Source organism: Pipra filicauda, unplaced genomic scaffold (genome assembly GCF_003945595.2).
Source record: "Pipra filicauda isolate LSUMZ 115617 unplaced genomic scaffold, ASM394559v2 scaffold50_size3627746_pilon, whole genome shotgun sequence".
Lineage (NCBI taxonomy): Eukaryota > Metazoa > Chordata > Aves > Passeriformes > Pipridae > Pipra > Pipra filicauda.
Genome location: NW_024104654.1, coordinates 1,758,010 through 1,775,976, shown reverse-complemented (window position 1 = coordinate 1,775,976; position 17,967 = coordinate 1,758,010). Strand labels below are relative to the sequence as shown.

General features: G+C 43.7%; 2 protein-coding genes across 5 annotated transcripts in view; one reads left to right on the top strand and one right to left on the bottom strand.

Annotated features, from left to right (window-relative positions):
- Positions 1 to 6,292, bottom strand: part of KATNAL1 (katanin catalytic subunit A1 like 1) — a 41,229-nt gene extending 34,937 nt beyond the window's left edge. For 2 of the 4 annotated variants that reach the window (XM_027727201.2, XM_027727202.2), the window contains exon 1: positions 6,238 to 6,292. The gene's annotated coding sequence lies outside the window, so the exon portion shown is untranslated. Of the gene's footprint in view, positions 1 to 142; positions 5,592 to 6,237 lie in introns of those variants that run through there. The other 2 variants (XM_027727199.2, XM_027727200.2) reach the window with 1 other exon arrangement.
- LOC113991112 overlaps positions 5,896 to 17,967 on the top strand; it is a 68,563-nt gene continuing 56,491 nt past the window's right edge. Inside the window, exon 1 of the mRNA XM_039386857.1 lies at positions 5,896 to 6,252. Coding sequence (XP_039242791.1) covers positions 5,896 to 6,252 — 357 coding nt within the window. The remainder of the gene's footprint in view (positions 6,253 to 17,967) is intronic.

Below are 17,967 nucleotides of genomic sequence, written 5' to 3'. Positions count from 1 at the left end.
CTCCAGAGCTAGGCTGACAGAGGCTGAAAGCCTCTGGATCTTTCTCTTAGATTCAGGCACTTCAGTTTTTACTTATCACCTACCCTAGACACAAAAACAGGCCATATAGCTTGAGAAGGTGAATATAACATCACCCATATACCTGAGCCATGTTTGAAACAGCAGCTGTAGACCTCAGTCCTAAATCAGTGCTTCTCTGGGATCCTGGGCAGTTCTCTGAGATTCTACTGAAAAAAAGTATGGCTATTTTAAAGTAATAGCTAAGAACGATTTAAACAAAATACAAACCTCTTATTCACAGCAGTGATGGTAACATCACTTCAGAATAACCGAAGTAAATCAAAACAAATATGTCCAAAATTAAGGAAAAAATTATTTTTAGGAAGGAATTCCCTTATGAGTTGTTTTCTGGACATCCTACGTGTCAGGGGTGGGGAGGAAGAAGTAGTTAGAGGTAGGTGGGGGCTTTTTCATGTCATATACTCATTTTTTATTATCTGTTCTACATTATATTATAGAGTTTATACTACACCAGAAACATCCAAGGAACCAGAAATACAGAAATCCTAAATAGTGTATTTCATTGTTTGTTACTTGAGGTTTTGTTTCAATATTTGGTTTTCCTACCATATCACAGCCACATTTTCTAAGTAAACATGCAGCCAGGGACAAATGTTGTCAAGTACATTTACAACAGCTTACACATTACTTGTGACACCAGCTTTTCATTCTATCATTGCGTGCTTCTTTCCTGCACTAGACCGTAACAGCTCCACTGCACGTCAAGATATCCTTGGAGATTCCTTAGTTCACGGATCATTGACAAGAAGAGACATTACAGACATTCATGTTGGCATAGCTGCCACACATGGGGTCTTAAGCCCACTTGTTAAAAACCTTGCAGCAGCCAGGCTAAAAGGTCACAGGGGATATTAATCTCTATTCTTTGGAGCATAAGCTGAGCTGATCCCTATCTGGGGTCAGAAAAGAATTTTTCTCCCAGAACTAAAGCAATGCACAATTGAGCAAGATCCAAGAGACAGTCTCTATTTTAACATTAAAGCATTATACACACACGAGTATTTCCAGAGGCAGATACAGTGACTGTGTGAAGGACAGGCAAAGGGGGACACCTTGCTTAGCAAACTTGTCTGCAACACCAGTGAGAATGAATACAGGACGACTGACCCACTTCAGCCCATGTTCCTCAGCACTACCTCACCACAGAGGTACCAAAGGCAGCAAATGCCCTCTCCTATAGAGGGGGTCTGTAGCAGGGCTCATCCTATTGTTTGATCCCGAACATCACTCTGCAAGTGCCAAAACAGAAGGCATCTCTGCTATCTTTACATGTCTTTTTTATGCATGTGTTTTGACACAATCAGTAACACAACTGCATCCCATTTTCTCCACAGGCATTCAACTCTTGAACAGGATAGATGACTCATATAACGAGGTGTTACTCTTTTTTGCTTTACTCTCATTCTTTCAATAGTCTCATCAAGCTTTATTTAATGTCTGCTAATCAGACTTTTCTCCAAATCAGATGTTAATTCCTCACTGATAGGGCTATACTGTACCTGGATTTTTCTGGACATGTGTCTTTCTCTGATCAAAATTTTACCCAGGCAAAGCAAAAACGTTCCACAACTCCCTGAGATTGTTGGACACGTGCTCTCAGGTCATAGCAGTTCCACAGTACTGCTGACTGGACAGCTGAACATCTGGAATGGCCTGAACATACACGGATGAAGACTGGCGACTAATTCTGTTTCTCATTTTCCATAAATCAGCTGTGCAGCACGATGTCGGGAATCCCGAAATGCAATGTAAGAGACACGACTAATGTTACAAGACAGAGCCACTCTGTTAGGCACCATCTGCTGGAATACAATGCTGAGGTATGCCTATACATTTTCCACTTCTACAAGACAGACTCAGGATGATCCTCTGCCACTGCACAACCCCAGAACAGGTCAACTGCCACACAGAGTAAAGCAAGGAAGCAAATTCCAGTGTTAAGAGGTGTTGATTTTCAGATTTATCCACTTTTTGTGTGCATCCATTTACATTACCAGAGTCTAAACAATGAACTGAAGCTGTTCTTTCCACAAATTCCTCTTACTACTTGGAAGCTTTTCCTTGCAATTAACTGAAACCTGCACTTCTCAGGTTAAGGCCATATTGGTTTTGTAAGCCAGCTATGACCAGTTTCAGTTTCCTCTCCCTCAATTATGTCTTTGCTTCAAATAGTACAATGATCCTCTTTTCAGTTTCCTCTTCAAAGTTATAAGTTGCTAAAACAGAGACATGTAACTATATGACAATGCCTTACCTGGAAAAGTATAAACAGCAATACTAACTGGACCATTGTCAGAGGAAGAAAAAAGTATTTTTTCCCTGCATGATGCGCAGTTCCTACTAGAAGCCTACAGAAGTCTATTTCTGACTGAAATACAGACTGTATTTTTTTCATGTGCTTGATGTATTTAATTTGATTTTTAAGAATAAGTTATTAAAAATGCAATTGTTCAAAAAAAATTTAAATAAGACTTTCCTGCTTTATTATAAACATTATTCCTTTTATTTTGGACTTGGGTGCAGAACAACTGGTCTTAATTTCTAATAATTAATTGTCCCTGTTCAGATGCAATCACTGATGCTGCTGACAGTTATCAGACATTACGTTTGCACGACAAAACCAACATTTTAACTGATCGCTGTCAGATAAAATACAAACAAACAAAAGGCTTGCCAAGTTCCACAGCCAAATCCATCTCTCCCTGTTGACATGGCTTTGTTTACACATGCAGCTGTGGTTCCAGGGACTGGTGTGGAAGTTAATGATAATAACCTCACAGAATCAGAACTCCTGTTAAAAATATACCTATAAGTAACAATGTGGCTCAGTTCCAGCAGAATTGGATTTAAACTACATTTAAATGAGATGAGAAGTGTGCTGTGCCAGTGCTATTTTCTTCCTTTTGCTGTGTGCATCAGCAGTGACACGAACGGCTACAACTGCATTGGTGGCCCTGGGGGTTGCCATTGGAGCGTTCATGCCCTGGGCTTCTTCAAAGCAGCACACACGCCAGATAAAACATACACACACATACTACAGCCCAGGAAACCTAGCACCGAGAGATCTCTCAAGTCAGCTAACTGCTTTCTGCTGTTTTTTGGCTTCTTTGCACTGAAACTCTGTTTTGCAATAGCAGACGTGGAGTTAATGGGGAAATGTGTATGGAAGTGGGAAGAAGTATGCCTGCAGGCCTCAAACTATTTTTGTGTGAAATCTTCTGAGAGCTAACTCAAAACAGAGAGTTACTTTAAATGCAAGTGAAAAAAACCCCCATCTTCAAATGAAGTAAAGAAATTCATCACAAGTTAAAAGTAAACATATAAGAAACCACTAAACAGTTGGTCATTGTTTTAATTAGAGATTAATTTAGAGATTTAAATTTGAGATTTAATTAGTTTGGTAAACCAAACAGAAAGTATCCTGGAGAATGAAATGGCCATTTGCAGAGCCTTTGTACTACAATTTTCTGAAGAACTAGAAAGAGAAGAATCAGAGATGGCCATGCTACTCCTTAAGACTGCAAACCATATCCCTCTCCAGGCATCTCATGCACCAGTTTCAGGCACATCCATATGGTCACACCACCATTACTTGGGGTAATGAGGTGTTCATTGGCCAGGCTGGATAACATAAAGGGAAACAGCTAACACAAATGCTGTGGGGCACTCTGGGGACCGTACTCCATACATACACAGTTCAGGCAGTGAGAGGCTTGCTAGCTTATGCTCCATCTTAGCCCTGCTGGACCCAGGTTGGCTCCACACATCTCTCTCCTCTCCAACACAGCCTCCAGGCGTTCTGGCATTAGTGCCACATCAAACCCAAGCCCGTGTTCAGGTGGGACCAGGCCTGAGGTGACAGATCCTTCCTCTGACAGAATGCAGGGCCTAGATACCTGAAGGATTCCGCAGGGCCTGTCTGGAGCTCAACAAAAGGGAACTCTGCGCAAGTCAATAATCCCTCTGGTCCTTTGTGGAGCCACTTGCTTCTCTGCATATCGTGTGCAAGCACTTCTGGTAGAGCAAACATGCCACCAAAGACTCCTAAGATGGGTCTGTGCAGAGCCAGCTTGGGTTCAAAGTGTTTATTAGGTTGGGCTCTGCGCCAATAGAGTTAAACTGTTCCTGCACCCTGGCCCTGGACACAGTACACCCATGTTCCCCCCATGCTGCAGCTCAGGAGCCCTGACAAACCATAGTCAGCTCCACAAAGACTCAGTTCTGCTGCTGCTACATTCCCAGTGCAGCCAATCCACAACCCAGATAAACCTGCCACGAATAACTGCAAGTTTAATTGACTCACACGTGTTTATAACCCTGACTCACAAGGTCAGAATTTCGGCCTGAATACTTTTCCACCTTTTGAACTCCTCTCCGAATTCCAAAGAATTGGGTCCTTAGGACTAAGAATGCGTATTTCTTAATTAGAATCTTGCTTTTTAGAATTGTTCTAAAGAGTAGTATATATTCTTTTAAATATATAGTAATTAGCATATTGTTCTTAGTGCTACAGAGCTGCTTTTAGTCTTCAGATTTCTCAGCTCATCCACAGAAGAATGAGCTTTTTTTTTCACACTTATTTACACGGAAAACCAGATAAAGGCCTGGTGATGCTTCCTTGTCTTCCATTTAATTCTCTTTCTTGAGATTGAGATCAGCTCAGGGCAGGATCCATTTCTCTCCATTATCTGCTCAAAAGCCCAAGTCTCCAAGAGCAAAGCACCCTGGAAGCATGCTGCAGCTGCGATGTTCACTTCTGCAGGCTGGCAAGTACCAGGAGCTGCAAGAAGCCTAAGCCTGCCTAGGATGTAGCTGACATAGGGGTGGGGGAAACAATCTGCAATTGCAATAAAAATCGAACATCCCTTGGAAAGAAACCTAGCTTTGTGACATGTGAAACTGTAGTAGGAGTAGACATTCAATATTCACATGCAAGGGAGTACTAATGCACTGATGCTTTTAAGATAAAGATTTTCAGAAAGGAAAAATAACACCCTCTAACATACCAAACACAAACATGTATATTTTAAGTATGATATTGAGAGAATATCATATATATGAGAAAAACTGAAATTTTATTCCCCCTCATGGCTGTTGGAGAATACAAGATAAAGAATAACACTAGAACTGTCAACAGAGAACATGGAGAGAAAAAAGGGAAAAATGCCAATACTGACATCATGACATTAATGGGGAGGGGGAATAGAAATGTAGCAAAATTATTTTTAAAAAAGTAACACTGTGGCTAGACCAACTACTGCAACAAACCCAACAGCCTAAGAGTGGTTGTAGGACACATGAAACTGGAAACTATAAACTCAACTACTCGGAGAAACTTTGCAGGCCTCACTCTGACCATTGCCTCCTCTGCACCCATCACCCGGCCTCCAGTCTGCTCTGCCTTCTGCACATCCCTGCCCTCCCGTCTGCTCTGTCACTCCTCCTCCGGCACATCTCTCCCATCCATCTATCCACCTACGTTCCCATGTGCCTCTTTCCTCGCTCCCATGGACTCTTTCTGTCCTCAACCTCCAACGGAGTCCTCCACTGGCATTCACACGCCACCCAACCCATCCTGCCCCCGCCGCACCCCCGAACCGCACTCCCCCACCCGGGTTTCTCGCGCACCCCCGCACCCCGCCTCGCGCCTCCCCTCCGCAGCCGCAGAGCCCCCGCGCAACCCCCGCCTCCTTCCCGAGAGCCCCGCAACGCCCCGCGCCCACCCCCCGCAGCCGGCCTTGCCGCGCCGCCCCTCCCTCCAGCCCCTCCCTCCCGGCGGCGGCACAGGGGCTTTGCCCTCGTTGTTCCCGACGGATGAGCACCCTCAGCGCCCTCGTTCAGAGCGAGCCTCCCCCTCCCCACAGGGGTCTCCTCCACAGCACACATCTGCCCCCCTCCGCCGAGGCCGCTGGGGGCTGTAGTTCTCCCCCGCGGCCTCTCCCGGCAGCCCCCAGCGCCCGGCGGGGGGGCACGGACTACACTTCCCGGCACGCTCCGCGGGAGCGGGGGGGACCCCCACCCCACCCCTCCGCCAGCCTCTACCGCTGGTTCCCCCCCATCCCCGCCGCCTCCCTCAGCGCGGCGGGGTTCGAGCTGCCGCCCGCTGCAGGCAGCGCCGCCGTGAGGGGCTGCCCCGCCACCGGGCCCTGCCGTTACCTGGGAGAGCCGGGGGTGCGTGTCCGCGGGCGGGAGCGGCGCGGGGAGGGGGCGCAGCGCTGCTGCTCTGTCAGCCCGGGGCGGGGGGGCCGAGGCGCGGGGGGCGGGCGGGGAAGAGAAGGGGGTGCGCGCGCGCGGCGACGGGCGGTTGCCATGGCGGCGGCGGGCGCGGGGAGGGAGGGGACGGCACCGCCACCGCGGCTCCGGCCTCCGGAGCGCGCCCGCCGCATCCGGACGGCGGAGGTGGCTGCGGGCGCCGCCGCCCGGCCCGCGTTTGGCAGCCCTCGAGAGGGCTCCGTGCCGAGCATCCCGGGCAGAGGCGGGCGGAGAGCGTCCCGATTGCTGCGCGAGCGGCGCAGTGCCCGTCCGGGGAGCAGAGGAGCGAGTGCCAGAGCTAAGCGCCCAGGCTGGCTGCTGAGCGCCGGCCCTGCGCTGCGCCGCGCTGCGCCCGTGCTCGAGTCGGAGTGGTCGAACACACAGGATCACAGGATGGGTCAGGTTGGAAGTGACCACAGCGGGGTATCTGGTCCAGCCTCCCTGCTCAAGCAGGGTCATCCTAGAGCACATGGCACAGGACTGTGTCCAGACGGTTCTTGAATATCTCCAGTGAGGGAGACTCCACAGCCTCTCTGTTCCACTGCGCGGTCCCCTGCACAGTAAAGAAGTTCTTCCTCATGTTCAGGTGAAATTTCCTGTGCATCAGTTTCTGCCCGTTGCCTCGTGTCCTAGTGGTTAGCATCGCCGAGAAGAGCTCTGACTTCACATTCAGAGCTCATTCCCACTCTGAATGCAGACCTCGTCTGCCTCCACCTCGGCTGAGGGAGCAGCTGGGAAAGGCAGAATGTGCATTTGTCTTGCATGGACACACAGAAGGGCACTGACCACTATCTTTGCTATAGTGGTTTAATTGCTTTTATAGTACAGTGGAGGAACAGATTTGGGGATTTGCCCTATTTGCCCTATTCCTGGACCTGTCTGTATTGCCACCAAAAAGGGCAGTCCTGCATTCCTCTCTGATCATGACCATGCCTTCCTGTTTATTATTTACACTACAACAACACTGATGTTGCCATCTGGCAAGGCAAGCCTGGGATCCGATCTGGTGGAAAGGCAGTAATGCCCCTCCAAAAAATTACCCAAATTCGTCTGGATGAAGTTCGTTCATTAGCTGAGCCTGCAGAAGTACTGCAGAGGAAGGCAGAGTAGATGTGGAGGCAGGAACAGCCAACTGAGATCCCAGCGGATCCGAGCTGTGTTTCTATGTGCAGCTGCACCACTGCAGCAAGTCCTTGCTGCTGGAACTGCTGTGTGACAGCTCTGAGAGTGCCCCAGTGATGATGACCTTGTGAACACTCCCTATAGTAGTACGTGATTTCTCCAGAAAATGTCTGTTGTAGTTACTTTAAGGTAGCAGCATGAGGTCGTATCTCACAATAAGGTTCTCAGAAATGTTAACTGACAGAAGTGAAAGAGCAGGGTTTGAAACTAAAAGCTCAGTATGCCTCTTAAACAATACCGCATGTATGAATGTGTCACTTGTGTATCTACAGATCTTGCTTCCCTCAAAATCATGTGGAGATTCTTATGTCTTTGTGACTATTTTAGAACTGGGGCCAAAATCGTGATGAATTCGTAACAGCTGCAACTCTGGCTTCCCCCTTTTCCAGATTTTTTCAAACTTGCCTGCCCATGACATCAATTCCTGCTGGTTTTTCACATACCCAAAAGCATAGATACTGTGCAGACCTTGCAGAGTTCTGTGTTTCTTAGGGAGAGCAGATGATAAGCAGCCTGTTCCCAACACTGCCATAATATCCCTTCCCACTAGGCTATGTACCTCTTATCACATAAGGCAACACATTAACCGCTTTGTGTGAGGATTGTATCCCCCAGCTAGGAAATCGTGACACAGAGAAGGTTGGTTATTTGGTCGTAATCTCTATTTGTTTGGTTGGTGATTTTTTCCCCCATCCCTTTTTTTAGTAATGCTTGAGTCAAGCAGGGCTGCTTCCTCATGGCAGAGGATACCCATACTACTGCTGACCTCCCTTAGAAAAGCAGTTATTCAACTCCAGAGCAATACCAGTTGGATCCCTCAGAGGGAAATTTTGGTATGCATGGGTCTACACAGTTTGCCAAGATATGCTAAGTAACTGGGTCGGGAGGAAGAGAACTGTATCTCCAGGTTCCTAGCCATACACATTAGGATAATTCAAGTTGGAGGGGACCTCAGGAGGTCATCTAGTCCAACCAGACAATTAGAAGTTCATAAACCTGTTAATAAGGCAGATGAATGACAGCTGTGAGCATGAAAATTTCATAGCCTTCCCTGCTGCCGTGGTTAGACTCCATCAAATTTGGCTGGAGTGATACAAAAAACTGCTACCCTGACCATCTATTCCGCCTCCTTACTGAAGGTTCCTGCCTCCACAATCGTCCCTGGATTGGAAAACACTGATGTTCCTAATCCATTTAATTAAAAATATGGTATTAAAGTCATGTTTGGGAGCAGTTTAAGCGAATTTGCTGGACCTTGTATTGAAGCAGCTGGGACTAGTGCATGCATTTCATTGCACTGACTCTGCTGTGAGGCAGTAATCTCAGGCAAAGAGAAGGTAAGAAGTTGCTGGGAGGAGTGTGACACCTTAAGCCACTGAAGCTTGTTCTACTATGAGTATATTCTCATGGCTTACAGCTTTTTATTTTTTGATAGAGGCTTTAAACCTAGCAGTTCTGGATAAGATGTGAGGTTGGTGGGTGTCAGCAACTGTGGTTAGGCAGGATCCAGCCATGGTGGTGTAGGAGAGCATTACTCACAGCCAAACCTCAGGGACTTATCATGCCCCTTTCCAGCAATCTGTGAATCTGCCAGCAGAGCTGATTGTGTGCCCCCTCGCTCTGATTTATTCTAGTCCAATCAGGAGCTGATATAAATTAATGTTAACTCTTTTGCCATGAACATTAGGTTTGGTTTGGAAGTGTCTCTTCAGCTAGAGTAATTGCAGACACTGTCAGAGAAGTTTAAAGCTATCCACTCTTAGGATCTGTGTCAGATTAACAAAACTGGTTTCTGAATTGATTTGGTTATCATTACATAAATTCCAGCAACTTGAGGGCTGGCACAGGCTTTTAGCACAAAGTAGCAGAGAGCTTCATTTGTAACCTCCTCCCACACACAAAGTTCTGCAGGAGAAGGTTGAAAACATGTGAGAAGTCTATGAATTATGAACTGCCCTTTGCTTTTGTCTTACCCTCCCCTTGCAATTATATTTAACCAGACTGCAGGAATTATTGTGCCTTCATAATAATCTTTAATGTTCACATGCAAACCTAACTCTTTACCAAAGGTCTTACAGGTTGTGTGGAGAAATACTGTAATAATGGAAAGTGAAAAACAATAGGGAAGCAATAGGGAAAAGAAGATGCACGTTACATATTCACGGGCATTAACTTTCCAAGGGAAGTTATGCACAAGTCGGTAGAGGCATCAGTAGACTGTTAATTTTCATACACACAAAGTAATTGTTCTTCTGCATAGATATTTTTATGTTATGGTATTTATCAGTGTGACATATCCACCGATTTCTCTCCTAGGAAAGAACCTCAAAGTCTGAGCCTTGAGAAATTGTGATGGAGTGGCAACACAGAAACATTTAGTCAACATCTTTCCCATAAGGCACATCTCAAAATGACGTGAATTGTTAATAGAAAACAGTTTAAGGGAAAGCAGTTGATTCTCAAATGGGATTTCAGTTGGAAAGTGAGAGTAGGAATGGGCAAGGGTGTTTTTATTTATCTGGTCAATGTAGACATCTGTCTCCTAGGTCTCTGCCTCTGAGTTAGCTTTCTTCTTAAGTGAGAGAGGGAGAGAGTGATACTTTGAGGATACAATTCCTGTTTTAATCAACATGCACTGTGCCCTGAATGTGTTTAGGTTTTTTTCAGAGCTTATAGCCGACTTAGCTGATCAGCATAAATATAAGTGTTTGCACTGTAGATGCCTAAAGGTAGGTGAGAGGAGTCCTACCCAATATGTTTGTTGTATTGTTAGGCCATAGCAAGGGAAAGCTGTCACGGCAGCTTTGAGTTGGTTGATTAAAATGACAAAGAACAAGCTAGTGTCACATTAATGGAAAACACAGGCAGAAGAGAAGACGGATCTTTGAAATGGGTTGGAGCAAGCCCACAGTACATTGAAAAAACCCCCACCTGTTCTGTTTTGAGTCTGCAGACAGAAATTAGAAGAATTAACAGGAACTAGGATATCGTGTTTCTTTTCTGTGTATACTCAACATGCAGAAGCATTTTGCATATGTTGGAGTATTACACTTGGGAGAAGAAATAAGAAAGTAGTTTACAGTAGTCCAAACAAATAAAGAGGAAGACTTGGACAGAAACGTCGGAGAAAGTAGAGTCAGGTCCAGGGAGCTGTGTGTCAGCAACTGTTAAGTGAAAACCTGGACACGGAAGGAAAGTTTATTCACAGCATCTCAGTCCTGTGGCAGAGCACTAGACAGTATCAAGTGGCAGAGTTCCCTTAATCTGTCTGCTAGGGTTGACAACTGAGAGAAAATCTCTCGTGATGCACTTTTGTTTGGCAGTATAACTTTTTCAGGGTACAGTGTGAATTTTAAGCTGTTTTTCTAAAGATGTGACGCTTCTGGAGTTGCACACTGTCTGTCCCATTGCAATCATTTTGAACTTCACTGGCCAGTTTCTACTGCATTTGCAAAAGGATGGTGGTCTAATTGAGTTCCTTCTAGTTTTGTAGTAAGTAGCACAGTAGAAAAAATGGACACAGCTGGTGCCTCTGCTGAGCACAAGGCAAGCTGCCCAGTCTGCTTGTGTGAAATGACTGACAGCTCCCCTTTTAGGGCTACCTGCAATACCCACTTCTGTGCACAGTTGCAATAACATGTATGATCCATAGGCAGCTTTATTGAAGGGATGAGAGCTAAGTGGAAATGGACACAAAACCCTAGGATTCTGGGCTTTGATAGTTTGAACCAGTTACATCAGATGAGCCTGTTAACTCAGGCATGGCCATTAATTTTAAGTCATGCTGGTATATATTATTCTCCTGTAGGTGTTTTTTTGACTTAACAGTGGCAGTTTCAAATAAGGGAGCTGTTGGACAGCTTTTTGCACACACTGTTTAGATGTCCAAACCACTAGAATAAACAAAGCACAGTCTAATACATATTAATGGCTTCCCCAGGATTTTTGATTTCTTAGGCATGTTAGTTCCAGTTCTGCAGTGTGAGATACTAGAAAATAAATTTGTATTAACAATCCACCCCTGCAAACATATTCATCCAGGACAGAAAAAAGACACATTTAAAGAGCATTCCATAATGTATTGGCAGTCCTTCTAGGACTATCTGAAATAGCCCTTTGAATAGTGCTGTGATCAATGGCAATGAGGGTGGTTACATTGGAGAAAGATGTGTTCTGGTGTGTGCCTAAGTATTGGGATTTTACAGGACAAGAGGTAAGCCATGCATCTGCATTGAAAGAACAACTTCACAGCCTCTACCATTTATCAATAACTTATTAAATCCCTATCACTGAATATGTAAAAATTCTGAATAGGTAGGAGCAATGTAATATATGGCAAGATGCAATTACAGATCAAAGTTCCTAATTGAGAACTTAAAAATGTTTGAGGAGAGCAAGAAAGTTAAATATATGCTGGTGATCATTGTGAAGAATCTCTTTTCCCTTTCTGGTCCCCTAATGTGATTACTACAGGGAACAAGCAGTGGTTTCCATGTGAACAACTTAATCTGGTTTGTATTTTGAGAGTAAAATTGGGAATCTTTTTTTAACTTCAAAATTTGGACTGTAGTTGAACAATGTGCATTTTGTTAGCGTTGTTCATTTATCTAATAAATGAGAAACATGATTGTGTCAGTAGAGGATCAGTGGCACAAAGAACAGTATCTCATAAAAAAACCAGACATTGGTATCACAGCTTCAGTTAAACATGTTTTAAACTATTATAACATCCCATTCACATTCTCAGGGGGAATATTCACTGCCTACGTTTAAACATATAACTCAGATGCCTAAATTAGGAGGCTTGTCTCCTTAGATGCCTTGCATAGTTGAAGGAATGAGAGAGGCTCCTCCAGAGAGCAGTTCAGACTGTTAGTTAGGCTTCTACTCTGAATTATCATCTAGAGGAGGCTCTTCGACTTTGAATGCCATTCTGTGCTATTTCTGTGCATCTTTTTGTTGGCAACTAAACTGACTTAACTGGTTTTCACCCCTGAGCACTCGTTCTTGCCTTCTACTTTATGTATCGCTCTGTCGCTTGCGCGAGTACAGCTGTCGATGTGGTGGCCCTGCCAACTAGGTTGGTGAAATCATCTGGGTTAAAAGGAACCCTGCAAAAGAAGGTGTAACTTTTAACCTAGGTCATGTCTGATTTTGTTTACTGCATGACCTTGTATAAAAGCCAGGCATGTCTGAGGAAGGGATGAGCTTCAGCAAGGCACAGAAATGCGTTCTTGAACTCAGAGACCTATTTGCCAAATGTGCCACCAAGAAAATGATATGTTTAGCTTTAGGATGTAAATTAAGGAGACTGAGTCTTGTACTTAAGCATCATTCTATTCAAACACATGATTTTTATACCATTATAGTTTCACAAATGTCATAGAAGTTTATTATGATTTGCATCATTGTAAGATATAGTCTAGCCATGTATCTCTGTTATCCATGTAAAAAATGGCCATAATTTAAGCAAAATTATTTATGGCATTTACAAATGTACCATGAAAAGGTATGCTAAACTTTATAAATAAGTCTAGGAGCATGGTGTTGCCACTAATATAGAGCAGCTGCAGTAAAATTTGAGTAGTTTAAGAAGTTGCCCACCCGTCAGCCAAGGGCTGCTAATGTTTCAACAGACATACTAGGTGCAACGTAGCTAGCTTTAATGGTTTACAGTGCAGGCACCTGCTCATAAGCTGGTTGTCTTAAATTCAATTCAAAATCAAATGGAAATGCCTTCTGGATGCTTCATATGACCTGTAAGAGATACTCAGATATGAAATACCTACATTTGACCAGCTGAATCGCACCTCCAGGCTGCGCAGCTGCTCCTTATGCGTAGAACACTGCTGGTTACAACAAGTGACGTTCAATTGCCTTGTGTGCTAACCTCTAAAACCATCCAGGCTCAGCGGTTAATATGTCACTAAGGCTTCATTTTCTGATTATTAAACATCATTCCAGTTCAGAGAGACTTGATGCCATTGGTGACCACCACCAGGACACTTTTCCAGTCCCTGGCAGTTAAGGTATTTCATGTAGCTACAGAATTAACTATCCTGTTGTAAAACAGTATTCTTTTAAAACAAGCATATATTAGGAATTTTAGCCACAAACCCAATGAGGTGAGAGAACTATTAGTAGTTTTTAATACTTACTAAGTTTTAGTAACTAAGTTAGTTGAGGTTTAACCCCAGTAGGCAACTCAGACTCGCACAGCTACTCACTCCTTGCCCAGTGGGTTGGGAGAACCAGAAGAATAAAAGTGAGAAAACTCGTGGCTGAGATAAAGACAGTTTAATAGGTAATGCAAAAGCCACACAAGCAAGCAAAGAAAATTAAGGAATTCATTCACAACTTCCCACAGGTGGGCAGGTGTTCAGCCATCTCCCAGGAATGTCAGGAATCACACTTAATGATTACTTGGGAAAATAAATGTCATCCCTCTGAACATTGCCCATTCCTCCTTCTTCCCCCAGCTTTATATGCTGAGCATGACACCACATGGTATGGGATAACCCATTTTTGTCAATGGGTGTCAGCTGTCACAGCTGTGTCCCCTCCCAACTCCACGTGCACCCCCAGCCCACTCGTGGGCAGGGTGGTGTGAGAAGCAGAAGAGAATTTGATGCTGTGTAAGCCCTGCTTGGCAGTAATGAAAACATCCCTGTGTTACTGCTGTTTCCAGCACAAATCCAAAACACTGCCCCATACCAGCTACTTTGAAGAAAATTAACTTTATGCCAGCCAAAATCAGTACAGAGCCTTATGTCTTCACATTCTTTTACAGTGGAGAAATACATGTATGTTGAAGGTACTTGTGCATAAGAATATACAAGATTGAGGTTTCCATAATTACAGGTTACAAAAGAAAAACAAAGGTTATTAAAAAAGCTGTTCCAAGAGCACAGGAGAATAATATTCTACAGATTTCTCAGGATGGGAAAGGTGATCCTGTGTTGTTTCTCCTTGTCCCTTTTACCATTTTTATTCTGGGTTTCTGTTTTGCTGATATACCAAAAAATTCACCTCCTACTGAGACAGTCTTTGGGACCTTTCTACCTGATGAAAGCAGTCTCCAGCACCACTATTCAGTGCAGTGCTGGCTGGTATGGGCAGACAGCCTGTGACGTTATTTGCAAGTGTGTATCCACGCTCCAAAGTGCATATCCACAGAAGAGAGGGAGCAGTTTTCCATCTCAAGGCTCAGTGATGCATGCTGACTCACATCCAGGATGCTTAGGGCTACTACAGATTGCTCTGTCCACGCCACAGAGCCCTGTACCCTGGATCTCACATTTATGTACCTTGTGGTGTCCCTCCTCTGCACTCTGAAGAGTGTAGAGCCTGCGGGAATAGTGTTGAAAGACAATATGGGTCCGAGGGAGCTAAATATAATGTTCTTGACCTTGCTGTTTGAGGGGAATCCCAAGAGTGAACTATTCAAGATCCATGCCTTATTTTGAATGCATAGGATGTACCTGGACAGATCCCCAAGGACAGAGCTAACAATTAAGCAGAGGGGACAACTGGGTGCTCAAACTTCCTCCCATGACCTCAGTGTGGGAAATAGTGTAGACATAAAGTGCCCAGTTCTAGTCCTATGGGGGGATAAGCACAATATAAACACATAGATTCATACAGATTAGCTGAGCACATGTCATTGTATACAGACTATGAAAACAGAAGTGGTTGATATCATACATCAGAAGCGCCTTATTCTTTCATACACACTGCTGAAATAAAGTCACTTACATTTCTAGCTAGTATATCTACCTGCAACTCAGCAGAGCTTTGGCTGGGTCTTAGATCTAAAAATAGAATTTTCCTTCCTGAGATCTTTTACTTCAATGATATTCTTAGTAGCAATGCAATGCAAAAGTGGAATAGATTATATTAATTGTTGTCTTGGAGCTTTCTATCCATTGCATAGGAAACATTCATTGCATTCTCCATCACACCATATGGCATCTAAATATAATGTGATAAAATTACTAATGCAGGGCAGTAAATAACATTATGATTATGTGTTATGGGTGCCACCTCATGTGCAGAACAAGTAATTATAGTTGGAATGAGTAATGAAGACTTGAGTGTTATATCTAGAAGTATATAAGAAAGGACAAAATTTGTCATTAAGGATGGTAATTGTCTCATCTGACTTTGTGGATTCAGTAAGTCGGTGTCCATACCAAGCCAGTCATCTGTGACTGCATCTGTGATCAGCAGAGAGAGGAACAGGGACCTAAGAAGATGAATGGCCCCTCATCTCTCAAACAAATATTTTCAGAGGAATGCATCTCAAAATCTCACACAAACAGAAAATCTTCAACAACATCTTCCAGGCAGGAAAAAGAGAACACATCCAGAAAGACCTGGTCACGCATTGTAACCTTTCTCAGATGAATCTCCAAGTTTATTCTCTGCCTCAGTGAACAATCATCAGTAGTGAAACTTGATTACATTTATTTAAGCCATTTTTCACATGTTCCAGTGATAAAGTTTTACCATTTCTCTAGGCAGTCTCTGCCAATGCTTACTTTTCCTTAATCCTGGACAGTTATTGAGTGGTTTAATGTAAATCTGCTTTGCTGCAACTTACCCTAATTTCTTCTTGTTCTAATAGACACAAATTTACTTCATCCTTCTTTGCAAGTACTTTTCACATATTTAAAGATTCCTCTGCCCCCAGTTTTCTCTGTTCGTGACATCATTTATGTCTTGACACTGAACTAAAGTACTAGTAAAGTGGTACTAGTAGGATTTATGTAGAGTTAAACCTTCCCTCACCTACCCATTCATGGCCCACAGTAACCTCAGTGGTCCACTGACTCCATGATGGCAATGATATATCTTGCTGCACTCACAGCTGTGATACCATAATGGTGTTGATCTCTCACCCCTGTCTAATTTCAAGTGAGCATTCCCAGCTCATTCAGTCTTTCCTGGAGAGGGTTAAGTTTGATTGTTTCTGTCACTCTTTTATGGATACTAACTGGTTCACAGCTTTCGAATGCATGATGTCCACACTCAATTGTAATAGTCTGGGGGCTCATTAGCCAATGTTTACAAGTGTAATGTAGTTTTTTACTCATATCTGCCTTTTTTTTTCTTTACTTGCCAATTTCATTGCCGTTCTATGCTAATTTCTTCACAGTGATAACTTCATAATTTCCACAAAGCATTAAACAGAAATCCAGCCATTTTTTTTGAGTGTACTGAAATATGTTTAAGGATCTTGTGGTTATGCTTAACACAGAACACTTCACAGAACTATATATTATACCACAAAATTGTTCTTAACATGCTAATTTAAAACATATTTTCTTTAGATTAGTTCATAAAGAGAGAGGAAAGAAGATATTTAGCTCCAGACAGCACTTGCAATAGAAATCAGTTATTTCTGTACAGTATCTTTCCTTTGAAATATCACTAAATGATTTCCAGAGAGAGGAAGAATGTAATTTAATGATCACTTGCACAGCTCAAAAACCTTTCATCAGAGCATCTCAAAGCATTTCAGACAAGCCTGAAAGCTTGTCTGTTTTTCCCCAACTATTTCAGTTGGCCTAATAAAAGATACTGTGTCTTCCTACACACCTTGTATTGTTTAGCACTCAAAGCATTATCATACTTGTTTTACAGATAACTGAGGGGCACAAAGAATCCATGTAGTTTTATTTCTGCAGTGAATCTGAGATGAACTCTGTGGGGTCCCGTTTTCACTGTGTCTCCTGGACTTGCAGAATACATGTTCTCAGATTACAAGCAGACATGGAGCGAAATCTTCATCCCACTGACATCAGTGGCAAAATTCCCATTGATCTGAATAAGGCTGAAATTGTGTCCTAGCTTTTCTAGCTGCTGCCTGCCAAAATCGACTTCAGACCTGTGCATCCTTCCTGTCTTCTGCATCACCATTAGTAATGAAGGTTCTGCGGTCCACGCCATGTCTGCCATTTCGCTCTCAGTAAATGATCAAGGCAAATATAAATGAGGAATGAGAGACCCCAGCAACAGGAGGAGGTCTGCACAGTGAGTGTGTGGTGTGTGGTTAGCAATCTCCTTGCAGTTCCTGCAGATTGATGCATCTGCCTGCATCCACTCTGTGCTGACAAAAGGAGCCATACACGAAGAGCCATTTGGATCATCTGTCCTTGCTCATGAGTGTCCCAGGTTGCAAGTGTGCAACCAGAGGCACCACCACAAAGACTATGTCAAGTCTCTGCTATCATGTCTGACCTTTTTAATAAAAGGACAGTCTAACCATTTTGAGACAATCTAGCAGTCTCTTCCAGCTTCATTTTTGCTTAGTTAACACTGTGGATTTGGGCACACAGCACCAGATGCACCCAAAGAAATTAGAGTCTTAAAAGAATGATCAATAAGTCTTTTTACTGTAATGTCCGTGGAGTATGCACTTTCATCAGAAGCCATATTGTACCACAGAAA